We start from the raw sequence: 13,037 nt of genomic DNA, 5'->3' as shown, positions 1-13,037 counted from the left end.
ATGAACGCTGCACCATAACCTGCCAATTGATCGTAGCAAGTTGCCGTCTCCAGCGACGCTGTCCATGGTCCTGCAAATTAAGGCATAATTGCTAAGGTCACGTGAGATTGCTTTGGTATAAACATCTAATTGATATTAATATATATATTTTTTATTAATAGTGTTTTTATTTTTCATTCAGTTATTCTACGGAACATTCTGCGAGTTACTATTATCAAAGGAAGGCTGAGGACCCTTATTTTGAAGGCGAAGTTTTATGTGTCACAGCAAACACTTTCCCCAGTCAGTGTGCTTGAGTTTCACGTTGTATCAGTTCTCCAAATACATAACCTAGCTCTTATTTAAGGTATTTGAAATATATCAAGTAATGAAATTAAATGTTTCTTAGGTAGGGTTGTCTCGCTAAATAATATTATATTTAGTTCGGATTAGAATTTAAAGATTTCTTCAGCCCCAAATAAATGCTTAGCTAGTTGTCTAGCAAGCAAGCTAGCTCTAAGTTAGCCACAGCAAATAAGGTAGCTAGTTAGCTAATTCTGGCATAAATAAACTCAAACTAACAGCTAGCAAACGTAATATGTCGATACCCTGACGTTAACGTGTTTTGAACTGTTTTAAATTAGCTGTAGCTACGATCTTGTGGTGTTGAACGACTGTCATAATCTCTCTAGCTAGAAGCACAGTTTGATTATGACAGTTTCAATTTGTTGCAGCCAGTTTGCTATCTAGTTTGTCTCGTGACATCCAGCTAAGGTGCAAAAAGTTATCTGTGCAAATTTGAAAAGGTGCAGTTTATTGTATGCATTTCTGAAAGACCAATTTTGTATATACTGTGTACAGACGATTACGTTTTTTTGTGTTTAAGTGTGTGTAATTTACAGTATCAATTTCCAAGGGGATGTTGCGGCGTCCCAAGCCCTCGGACTCGGAGGCTGACCTCCTGCGCGAGCAGGAGCAGTTCCTCGCCATGGGGACCCCCTCCACGGTAAAGATGGTCAGGAGGCCCGACAAGAGAAGAGGAGAAGGAGGAGAAGGCCCAGAAGAGACTGGAGGAGATCAGAGGGATCTAGTCACAATAGCTGGTATTCACGTAATCATCATTCTTCCGCACATAAAGTGCCATTAAATGCCATTATAACAAAATCACAGCCTATTCTGTTAGTATTTGACCTCCATTAACAGCTTTCGTTGCATTCTGTGTTCTAGATCTACCTGAAGAGATGCCTACCCTGACCCCAGCACCCCCAAAGAAATCTCGCTTCAAGGCAGAGCGCGCCAAAGTCCACTTTGAAGACGAGGACCCGGAGGAGAGACTGGACAGACACGACACGCACATCAGTGCTGTTCTCTCAAGGATTGTAGTGAGTGGACTGTTATCATCACATAGTTACTGTGTCTGTCTGGGTTTGTGTCTTGTGTCATGTGTTTCTCATGTGAAGTATATAAATAGGGTTACCTTGACCTGAGGAAAATGTACAGTTTTACAGGATCAAGTTTCAAATACCTTGGCCAAAGTACAGGTGCATTGGAATTCTTCCATGGCAAAGTGATGAGCATGGGACTTCTCAGACGCAGTCTGTTTCCTCTCTCCCTCCGTGTTCTCCAGGAGAGGGACACTAGTGCCATTCCAGTGTCCCTACCAGCGTTCACAGGCACTGCGTTCCCTAAAGTCCTGCATCGCTCGGACACAGAGAAACAGGTATTGCAAGAGCTCAAATACTGTAGAATAACTTTTTGTATGGAATTGTTGAGCTGAATGGTTTGCGACAAGTACCTTATGCATCACGTGCATTACTCTTATTACATTTTACATTCACATGACATTTAGCAGATGCCTTTAATCAAAGTGACATACAAATAGTGCATATAAAAAGTACATCAGAAAATCAAAGATCAGAAGTGCACACAGTATTTTAATAGTCAGAGTCAAGGAATGGTCTGCATTTACCAGGCACTGCAAAGTAACCTCTACAGGATGTCAGCAGGTCGATATGTCGCTGCTTGCATGTCTATAATCTATCTGTGCCACGTGTCCAGGTGCCCGTCCTGCCTGGAGGAGGGAGGAGGAGCATCTTCGCCCGTCAGATAGAAGCCCAGAGACTGAAGGAGGGGAGGGCAGCAGGCAGCACTCAGACACCTGCTGCCAAGCACATGGACCTCCCTGCAGTGGCTGCCATGGAGACAGACCAACCCCCCTATAAGATAGACAGTAAGTACTGTTATCATGACATGTTCATTTAGCAGAAGCTTTTATCCAAAGCTACGTACAATTGCTGCATAGGTTCCTGAAGCTAAAATGTACTGATAAAATCATTGTTATTTCATCTCTACTCCCCCACCCTACAGGGCTGTTGGGGGTCGAAGCAGGTCCCAGGTTGGTGTCAGGCCACGGTCTCAGGGTCTCCAGTGGGGAGGTGGAGACCTTGAAAATCCACCAGGAGAACCAGTCCAAGCTGCTGGCCATGTCCCAGAGCCAGATCATGGAAGAGCAAAAGAAACTGCTGGCCCAGTTGGGTAAGCAAGAACGCTGTCTCACTGTTTATCTGTCTTCACGCGTGTCCAATTACAATTTGAGCATTGCATCCCTACACATATTGATGTCTACAGATGGGGTATGAAATTGACTCTTCACTTTAGTCTACCATCATAAAGAAACCTCTTGTCACGTTAGATCTAACTCTACTCATGGCAAAGTACTTAAAAGATATGTACAGCAAGTTTGGGGTACAAACACTGTTTCGATCATAACCCTTGATTCACAGTAAGTTTTGATCATACTGGTAGGCTGTTGGGTGTACTAGCTCTGCCTTTAGAGCAGGTCTTGACTAGTAGTAAACGTTGCTTACGACGTGCTTTGGATTGTTTACTTATCTGTGTGTTAGATATACATTATCACTCTGGTTCTCAGATCCCAAGCTGGTGGACTTTGTGAGGTCACATGGAAAGCAGAAAGCTATGTCGTCCTCCACCCCACCCCAGCCCCCCTCTTCCCTGTCCTCGGCCCCACACAGGGACCAGGCCAGGGGGCAGAGCCGCGAGGAGGGCCTGGTCTCAGAGAGACGACCTCCAGCACCACAACATGACCTTCCGGAGGTGGAGATGGAGGGAGAGGAGGAGGAGGAGGGAGAGGGCAATGAAGAACAGACTCCTCCAATTACAGGTACAATGGTGAGCTGAGTATCAGCTTTACAAGAGACATATGAGAGATCTGGAGACTGGGCAGAGTAGGAAGAGAGGGCATTTCTAAGATTCAAGCTGGGGAATGATCAGATCTGTTTGTACTGCTTTTTTGACCAATTTAGTCTTCTGGTGTCATTCTAAGATCTATCGTATTGGGAGTTTGCAGGTACAGGCCTTGTCCTTCGCATAGGAATTAGGACGGAATAAGAGACTTATTAGGTCCTTACCAGTAGAAAAACATTTGAGCTGGCCAGCACCATTAAAGAAGAGTGAGATAGAGAGCTTGCTCTGTCTGCGCCCAGCCAACCAAGCACCCCTGGATGACTGCCAACATGCACTCCTTCCCCTCCATCTCTTTCTTACTCTTTCCTTGCCTCTGCATTTAACAGGCCAATAAAACTGTTACATCGTTTGCCACTGTTGCAACACTTAGCTATTGATGCACCAATTTAGTTCATATAATTAAAGGACATTTATAGTATAGACAACCTCTTGCTTCTGTCAAGGTAGTATGGGCAGCAGGTTAAGATTGTGTATTTTGTGTGTAATCTGAGTGCTCTATGTCATTTATTTTACCAATACAACTAATTTCTTATTGCAGAGAGTAGGAAGTGCTGGCTGACCGCGTGACTAGAATACTGGAGCTGGACCCTCATTGATTCCACTCTGTCTAATTAGCAGTGAGCCGAGGCCAGGGTTGTGGTTAGAGCCAGGCCACATCCACTCAGGGTAATAAGCGAGGAGCAGCTCGGACAGCCCAGGATGGATGGAGACTGGGTAGGAGAAGGATGGTTATTGTGCAGGCATGGCTGCAGTTCAATGCTCAGCCTGCAGTAATGTTACTCTGGGTAAACCTCTTGCTCGGGCAGCACAGCATAGCATCTTGGCGTCCCCCAGCACAGCCAGCATCTGCTGCCCAGACAACTGATGACACTGATTAGGGAACTGAGACTGATGTTAAGTCTGTAGAACTGGCTGAAAGCTAAAGATTTGACAGGGTTGGGTTTATTCCCGGACGGTTCGGGATCTGTTTTCCATGTGTAATTTGTGTGTGTGTTTGTCCAGTGGAGGATCTGCCAGTGCAGCCTCAGAAGGAGTGGCTCCACATGGACAAGCTGGAGCCTGACAAGCTGGAGTGGACCAGAGACCTGCCCGCCCCCCGCAGGAGAGGCACCAAGAAGGTCCAAGCTTAAACCCTCTGTCCTAGGCCCTACACCCTTAACCCAATGTTATAGCCCTTACAACCTATAGCCTAGCTTTTATGCACTAAACTCTTGTACTTAAAATGTTTTTTATTTCCTCTGGTTTGTGCCTGTAGTATCCAAAAGCTTTTATGTCTGTATACCAGAGCCAGTGGTCTTTTCTGATGAAAGGTGTGATTGTGTTATGATGGGAGGTTGGGTTTATCTTGAGACATAATTGCCCAGTTTCTATGTGTGTGACAGGCCATGCAGGCACGATTTGACTTCGCTGGCACCCTGATCCTGCCCACCCAGGACCTGCCCACCCATCTAGGGCTGCATCACCATGGAGACGAGCCTGAGGTCAGCACTGGGCCACCTCTCCATTGTCTCAATAACAACAACAAAAATAAGTTCTTACAGTGTTCAAACAGGGCCTAGAACACTGGGACTGTGCTAGTTCTGCACCTTGCACCTTCCCATGGTCCCTTGTTCATGCTCTCAGCTGGCCAGGTGGTTTGTGTTGATTGATGTCCTCCTCTATCCCCCCCCCCTCCCCCTCCCCCTCCCAGCTGGCCGGCTACTCCCTTCAGGAGCTCTTTCTGCTGTCTCGCAGTCAGGTGATCCAGCAGAGGAGCCTGGCTCTCAACACGCTGGCTCACATCCTCAACAAGGTACACACACACACATACACACACAGCCTCGTGGAATGTCAGGGCTTCAACCCCTTTTGTTAATGTGTGTGTGTTAACACCTAGGCGCGTGCGGGGGACTATGTGTCCGTTCTTCGGGGCAACATGGTAGCCACTCTCCTAGACGCCGGCCTCCTCTTCCTGCTCCGCTTCTCATTGGACGACAGTGTGGGGGGAGTGATGTCAGCGGCTGTGCATGCACTCAGAGCCCTGCTGGTGTCCTCTGAGGATGAGGTAACAGAACACAGACCAGACACAAACAGACCAGACACAAACAGACTACAGATATGTACAGACCATGAAGACAGAGGCTATATAAAATGTCAGTTCTTAGTGACATGTTTAAGCAAAGTGGTTTTAGGCTAAGGCTGGATGACATTACCTCCTCGTCCTTCCAGAAGTCTGATCAGAGTGTAGAGACTCAAGCCATCTTGATGCGGAATGGGGTAGGAGAGTTCTTCCCTCACACCTCTGTTGTGGTTCTGCCTCTCCTCTGCCTGCGTCTTGCCCCATGTGGTCCTCCACCCAGGACTGTGTGGACAGCAGCTTCTCCTGGCTCCACGGCCTGGCCTGGTTCCCCCTGCTGCCCTCCGCCCAGGAAGAGGAGGACGAGGAGGACGAGGGGCTGGACGAGAGATTCAGAGAGACGCAGAAAGAGAAGGAGGAAAAGAAGACTGATCACGATGTCGCCAGTGACGATGTCGTCAAGGTGACCAGAGATCGTAACGTTGTTGTGTCTGTTCACATCGCTTTTAATCTGCAGGGTCTTCTCACCTTTGCTAAGGTTCAAGATGTGAGGTACGCTCTGTAATCATTCCTCTCTCTCTATGTCTCTCTCTCTCTGTTTCTCTCTCTCTCTCTCTCTCTCTCTCTCTCTCTCTCTCCCTCCCTCCCAGGGTCTGCTACGGATGAAGCTGCTCCCCAGGCTGCGCTACATCCTGGAGGTGGTCCGGCCTGCTCCCAGGGTGGTCCAGGACCTGCTGGAGGTTCTGACCCGCATCGCACGCCACTCCTCCTCTGCTGCCACCCAGGTACAACCAGCCAATGGCAGCTAAGACGTTCAGCTGTTCATACACAGCGGGCCATCAACACCAACCTGAACAAGAGAGGAAATGCATTGACTGTAAACTGTTTTTCCACTCGGTTCTCCTTGTAACAGAATGTCATTGTTTTATAATCCAACTGAAAACACTAACCCCATTTGTTAGAGTATATTCAGTTCACTTAGGACATTGGTCAAGATTTTCTTAGTTTATATATGTTGTTGTGTATAAGTAGTGTTTCCTGTTTGTGATGTGGAAAGGTGCTGGATTGCCCTCGACTCATGGAGACTGTGATGTCAGAGTTCCTTCCTACTTCCTGGTCCACACTCACTTTGCCCCTCCCCCTGTCCGTGTATGGCCTGCCATTGGCCAGCGCGGTGAAGTTGCTCCGTGTCCTGTCCACCTCCGGTAGGAATGTCTGTGCCAGGGTGGTGAGTATGCTTACAGGGCTTTGTCATCAGTGAGGGAACATGACCTTTATGTTTGTTTTCACTTGTCAACCCTGCGCTGGATTCTGCTTTCACCAGCTGAACTCTCTGGGGGCACGGGAGCGTCTGTCCCGCTTCCTGACCCCTGACCCCGCAGCGCTGCTATTGGAGGAGGGCGAGGCCCTCAGAGTTACCACAGAAACATACAGGCTCTGGGCTGTGGCTGCCAGCTATGGACAAGCCACCAACACATACATGTGAGGGACACATACCAACACACATGGACCACACAGTGAAACATTTACTGAACATTTATATTTTCTGTTTTTATGTAAAAAGAGTCATGTTAAATGGTTGTGTTTATTTCATGACATGTGTATCTACCTCTCCTGTGTCCCCAGAGACCTGTACCCAGTCCTGGTGAGGGTGTTTCAGTCTGGCCAACATGCTCGGCCCCCTGGGGACCCCCTGCTGGCTCTCGAGCTCCAGAGGACCCAGGCCCTCGTCACCCTGCTCACCCAGGTCACACACACCGCCGGCTGCCACCAGGAACTGCAGGCTGGCCTGGTTAGGTAAGCCCTGGTTCTCAGTGTGGAGTTCCATCTCAACCTCTAAGGCCCTATTCATCTCCCCCTGGCATCTCCAGGTTCTCCTGTGGCCTTATCCAAACAGGCCTCAGCATTGACCCTTAGCCCTTCCACCCTGTTCTGTTTTTAGAGTCACACAGTAAACAGTTTTCTGTTCACTACAGTTCCCAGGGTGCCGAGTGTCCCCCGCCCCCCCCAGTGTCGTGGGGTCATGTGTCGGGTCTGCAGCCCATGGTGCTGGGCCTCCTGAAGGGCTGTGTGAGGGGGCTGGACAACCCAGCTCAGAGGCCCAGCTGTCTCACCCTGCTACCTGCATACCTGCTCTACCTGGGGGCCTACTACTCCCAGCTGTCTGGACAGGTAGATGCACACACGTGCAGAAACAAGCTCACACATACACCTGGCATGCAAGCAGTACACATGCATGCACACACACACACACACACACACACACAGACAGGCACACTCTGTCTCACACACACACCATAGGCCTTGCTCGAGCATCTTAATAAATGTATTTGTGTGCATATCTCAGAGCTGTTTCCGCCCAGTGGACACTCTCCAGGAGCTGGAGCAGATGACATCAGAGGTGCTTCTCCCGCTGCTATCCCACAAGGCTGTGCAGGGCCTCATCAACAACCTCAAGTGAGTCATGTGTTAGCTATCTTCCCTTCAAACATACGAAAGTCAGTGTCTCGGTCTAACCTTGCATGTCCGTGGGCGATCCAGGTCCTGTTCAGTGGTGTGCAACCCCCAGTCCTGCCCAGGCCCTCAGAATCCCCCCAGCTTGCCTGCCCTGGGCTGCCCAGGATGGACAGCTCGTCTGGGGCTGCCAGCTCCCAGCTCCCCATTCCCTCTCCTCACCGCCCTGGCTTACCTCCTGGACGCTCTCACTGGCATCCACAAAGGCCTCAGCCGCAAGGTAAAATGGAGATCTGATTGCTTTTGACCATCTATGTATATTATCCAACTGAAAAAACACCCAAGTTAAGTTTTAAATGAGTATTATTTAAGTAAAACTAGAATCAAGTGTCATATACTGTGAAACGATAATTTTTCTGGCTATTCTCCTTCTCCCTATCTCTGTCTCTCTCTCTGTTTCTCTCTCCCTAGTTCAGTGTTCTCCTCCTCTTGGACAGTGTCCTGGTATACCTACAAGCTTGTAGCAAGGCCACGGCCCCTCACCTGTCCCATGCCAGCGCCTGGCTTCTCCGCCACGAACACCAGCTCCTCTACCTGTTTCTCAGGCTGGCGCACAGGCTGGTATGTCACACCCCTGACCCCTCCATACCCCTGACCCCTCCATACCCCTGACCCCTCCACAACCCTGACCCCTCCACACCCCTGACCCCTCCATACCCCTGACCCCTCCATACCCCTGACCCCTCCATACCCCTGACCCCTCCATACCCCTGACCCCTCCACACCCCTGACCCTTGACCCCTGCATACCCCAGACCAGTCTGACAAACACACATGACCTTCACAGTCATGTGTGTCACTCCCAGGTTGGTGTACTGGGAGTCAGGTGGCTGAACGGTGAGGGAATTGGGCTAGTAATCCGAAGGTTGCCAGTTCGATTCCCGGTCATGCCAACTGACGTTGTGTCCTTGGGCAAGGCACTTCACCCTACTTGCCTCGGGGGAATGTCCCTGTACTTACTGTAAGTCGCTCTGGATAAGAGCGTCTGCTAAATGACTAAATGTAAATGTAAATGTTCACAGTACCGTAACATACAAGCCATGGTGACCATGCTCCTGTGTGTTGTTCTGTACCTGCTTCCTCTCAGGTGCCTGCTGATCCAGAGCTGGCCAGACACGCGTCTCTACTCCATCAGGTGGCGCTGGTCCTGTTACCATGGTTACTGCCGGGCAGCGAGTTCCTAGCACACGAGCTCCTGTCCACCATCATCTTCAACAAGGACTTCATACCGTGAGTCACTGCTCTGTGTCTGCAAGGTAGTGATGAGAGGGTGTCAAGATGTGACCCAGTGTTTATTTTATATTTTTTGCTGTTTCACATGGCAAAAAAAAACATTGATTTGCTCAGCCCCTTCTGAAAAACAGATAAAAAAGTAAAGGTTCAGAAAATCAGGTTGCTTAAATTCAAACAGTAAGTTTTTTTTTTAAGCTTCAGAAATTCAGGCTGCTCTAATATGAATGGTGAACTTCGGGGCAAAAAAAATCGAGTCTGAAAAAATTGAGGCGGAAAAATTAGAGCCGAAATAATTGGTGGCAAAATAATTGGAGCCAAAAAAAAATCTTATTTCAACATCCGGGATACCAATGTATTGCTTGCCTCAGACTGGACCTCTCCTCAGACCCCAGGTTATGATAGTATGACTGATCTGCCTGAATGCATGAACAACTGCCTGCAGCTACACCTGGATGAGAGGGGCCTGAGGAGGAAGGTCTGCAGTTGGGCCCTTCTTTTTGGGGTTCGCAAGTACGTTACTACGGCGATAATAAATCACATCCAGACTTTAGTTCTGTCTTCTGTTTCAGAGAGGGACAGAGTGGAGGCCCAGAGGCTGCAGAGCTGGCTGAGCTTCATCTCCAGGAGGCGGGCCCCTCCTCCTCCTCTCCCTCCCCCCAGAAGGTGGGCTCTCTCCTGCGCGAGGCCTGTGTCCAGATGCCCTCCCTCCGCGGCTGTTACCTCACCCACCTCGGCCACCTGGAGCCCTCCGTCCTGACCTCCCGCGATGCTTATCTGGGCCGCACCACGTCGATCGCCTCTCAGCTCCTCCCGGAGCTCTCTGGCCCCACCCTGCCGTCCGATTGGCCCTACCTGCCACTGGTCAGCCTGTACGAGCGGGCAGGAGTGGTGGGCGGAGGAGGGCTTCAGGTAGAGGACCTGCCCCAGGGGGCGTTGCAGTCGGTCACACATTGTCTGCAGTGGCTGCTCCTCCTGGAGGTCTGGAGGGAGGAGGTGCTCACGGTGAGTGGAGGAGGAGGGAGACGGGCAGGGGAGGAGGAGGGAGACGGTGAGTGGAGGAGGAGGGAGACGGGCAGGGGAGGAGGAGGGAGACGGGCAGGGGAGGAGGAGGGAGACGGGCAGGGGAGGAGGAGGGAGACGGGCAGGGGAGGAGGAGGGAGACGGGCAGGGGAGGAGGAGGGAGACGGGCAGGGGAGGAGGAGGGAGACGGGCAGGGGAGGAGGAGGGAGACGGGCAGGGGAGGAGGAGGGAGACGGGCAGGGGAGGAGGGGTGGGAGGAGAGGGGAAAGAGAAACATGCACATCAAAGAGTCCTAGAGAATATTCTTTTCCCTTTGTCCCTCAAGTGTGCGCCTGTTCACTCCCCTCTGGCTGGGTGTCGTAAGCGTGTCCAATGCAGAAGAAGCGGGCAGACGCACACGTCCCGGGGAGTGTGGAGGAGAGGGACGAGAGACACGTGTGTTTGGGGATGTCTTCGAGCGTTTCTAGGACAACGTAGGGTTTGAAGCAGGTGCGCACAGGTCTCACCCCGAATTAAGCGACCGTCCCCCTCTCTCCCCTGGCTCCCCCTCTCTCCCCTGGCTCCCCCTCTCTCCCCTCTCTCCCCCGCTCCTAGGTGGTCCCTCCCGTGGCCAAACTGGCCCGGTTGGCCTGTGTCTTCCTCTGCTCCAGCGACCTGTTCCTGGAGCGTCCGGTCCAGAGGCTGTGCTGGGCCCTGCTGCGGCTGCTGACCAGGCCCTCCAGGCTGGACACCCTGGACCTCAACACCCCCCCTCCGGGCCTGGCGTCCTTCCAGGACCTGTACTCGGCCCTGCTGGCCCAGTACGAGGCTGTGTCCTTTGGAGACCCTCTGTTTGGCTGCATGGTGCTGCTTCCCCTACAGAGACGCTACAGCGCCACCATGAGGCTGGAGGTGTTCGGGGAACACGTAGGGCTTCTACGCTCCTTGGGGGTCTCCATGGAACAGGTAACCATAACGACCAGGACTAGGGTCATGTTTTTTTGATGAGAGCTATAAACTGAAGCAAAAAAAAAAACATTCTCCTAGTTGACGTTAGGTGGCGCTCTTGAGCTCACGTTCTGTACGAGAACAACCCCTGAGCCATGAGAAAGTATAACATGGGAACATATAGACATATTTACATAGAAATATACCGTATACATGTAATATATAATACTTGTATACTTAGATAATAGGTTGACTCTCTCTGCCTCTGGTTTTCTCAGCTGTCCCTGCCTCTAGAGAGGTTCACCTCTCCTCCTGAAGACTCCCTGCCACTGCTCCGGCTCTACTTCCGTGCGCTGGTGACGGGGGCCCTGCAGTACCGCTGGTGTCCTGTCCTCTACGTGGTGGCGCTGTCGCACCTCAACCTCTTCATCTTCTCTCAGGATGCCGCCGCACAGGTACACTCACACACACACACACACACGTGGGCGCTCACACGTACTCGTGCAAACCTACATTCACAATCACAAGCACACACACACAGACATACGACACTTTCGCACACACATACACATGCAAGCATACACATAGTTCACGCACACACTCACTCGAACACATAGGCGCACGTGCGTTAATGTGCACTCTCTTATGACTCACTCCTGATTGACAGATGGCATACTTTGCAGAACTCCCCAATTTATAGCCGTCATGTTGCCTGTATGTTTCCCAACCGCAGCAGGTGGAGTCGGCTCGACGCAGTATGCTGAGAAAAACACACTACCTGACTGACAAGGTAGCTGTACATCGTTTCACCTCAACAATTTGACATTACTTCACTTCTCTCCCTTTCCTCTTATCCACCCTTTTGTTTAGCTCTCCTTTAGCTCATTCTTTCTCTGAGTGTTCTTCCTCCTGTCCCCTCCCTTGTTTCTAACTCCCTGGGTCTAGACAGGCTTCCTTACCTTGTTCTGGTTCCACCCCACCCTCACCCCTCCGACCCCACTTTTCTCCTTTTCCAATCCCGCTCTCCCCTCCGCCGATTCCCTCCTCCTGAGTGTCTGACTGTACCCTCCTGTATCTCCCTCTCCCCCCCTCTTTTCTTAACAACCTCCCTTCCTGTCTCCAGGTGTTGAGAGGCCACCTGCTGCTGTTTCAGCTGCCCGAGCAGCACTCTGAGCTGGGCTTCTCCACCTACAACCAGCTGCCTCCTGTCAGGGCCCGCAGGCTGGAGGCTGTCCTGGGCTCCCCAGAGAGCTCGGTGGGGCTCCAGAGCTGAAGAAGAGGGTGGGGAAGTGGGGGGGATTAGGGACAGAGGAGAGAATTGGGAGAGAGGGGGATAGAGCAGAATGGGTTGGTACCTATTCCTTTTTGTTCACTTGTGTACGTCTGAGACTGTGCTGGATTCACTGGGGAGGACATTGCTGTAATAGTGCCTGAAAGTGGCCTTGTCAAAACTGTTATTTTGAATAAAGATGGTTTTGTAAGTATGCATGGGGTATGGTTTTGTTCTCATTTTTAGCACCATGCTGTTTCAATTTGTCTTGTAAACATGGCAATAATTATATTGTATTCATTTCTTACGGTTCAACCCTCACAAACGAAATTTGTAGACGTGTTTTTGGTTGGCTGCCACAACAGAGTTTAACAAAGAAAATAAACACTTTCTTAAGATGGTTACAAATCACGTCATATCAGACTTGGTCAGATGTAGGATAACTGGTTCCTTTCTGAGATGTCAGACACCAGACTACTAGGGAGCTCTGTCTCTTCACATTGTTGCCGTGCCAGACATGCTCTCTGTGAATCCCTCTAACCTTAACCAGTATGGACCCTGTTACTTTTAAGTGGAAGCCGTCTCAACTAGTGCCTGTGTAAAATCAAATTTGAAGTTTCATTTAATTTGATATTAGGAACAAAGACGTGTTTGTGTCACACTGTGTGAGGATTCAGACAACAGTTTGGCAGGCTTAGGGAAGGACTTTGTAGTGGCAATTTTTGAGAAAATCAATCGTTTAAGCTGAAGTCGGGTGAAGTACAGAGTTAAGGTT

The 13,037-nt window shown here is 50.4% G+C and overlaps 1 protein-coding gene across 2 annotated transcripts; it reads left to right on the top strand.

Annotated features, from left to right (window-relative positions):
* The first annotated feature begins 277 nt into the window (after window positions 1–277).
* rpap1 (RNA polymerase II associated protein 1) lies at window positions 278–12,478 on the top strand. 2 transcript variants are annotated; one of them, XM_062469717.1, is made up of 26 exons: window positions 278–346; window positions 896–1,082; window positions 1,207–1,361; window positions 1,607–1,699; window positions 2,038–2,209; window positions 2,347–2,514; window positions 2,909–3,160; window positions 4,246–4,361; window positions 4,626–4,724; window positions 4,934–5,035; window positions 5,120–5,287; window positions 5,583–5,762; window positions 5,950–6,084; window positions 6,357–6,527; window positions 6,624–6,781; window positions 6,926–7,096; window positions 7,276–7,471; window positions 7,647–7,756; window positions 7,841–8,033; window positions 8,225–8,374; window positions 8,900–9,042; window positions 9,615–10,047; window positions 10,660–11,010; window positions 11,271–11,447; window positions 11,726–11,782; window positions 12,116–12,478. In XM_062469717.1, exons 2-26 carry the CDS (start codon window positions 899–901, stop codon window positions 12,263–12,265), a joined length of 4,284 nt encoding a protein of 1,427 aa, XP_062325701.1. In that variant the 5' UTR covers window positions 278–346; window positions 896–898; the 3' UTR covers window positions 12,266–12,478. The 2 variants fall into 2 exon arrangements, with proteins under 2 accessions (XP_062325701.1, XP_062325700.1); XM_062469716.1 differs by lacking the exon at window positions 278–346 and having other exon boundaries at window positions 434–1,082.
* Window positions 12,479–13,037: the final 559 nt, after the last annotated feature.

Source organism: Osmerus eperlanus, chromosome 9 (genome assembly GCF_963692335.1).
Source record: "Osmerus eperlanus chromosome 9, fOsmEpe2.1, whole genome shotgun sequence".
NCBI classification, from domain to species: Eukaryota; Metazoa; Chordata; class Actinopteri; order Osmeriformes; family Osmeridae; genus Osmerus; species Osmerus eperlanus.
The sequence above is the reverse complement of the archived record's forward strand: the minus strand, read 5'-3'. Positions and strand labels throughout refer to the sequence as shown.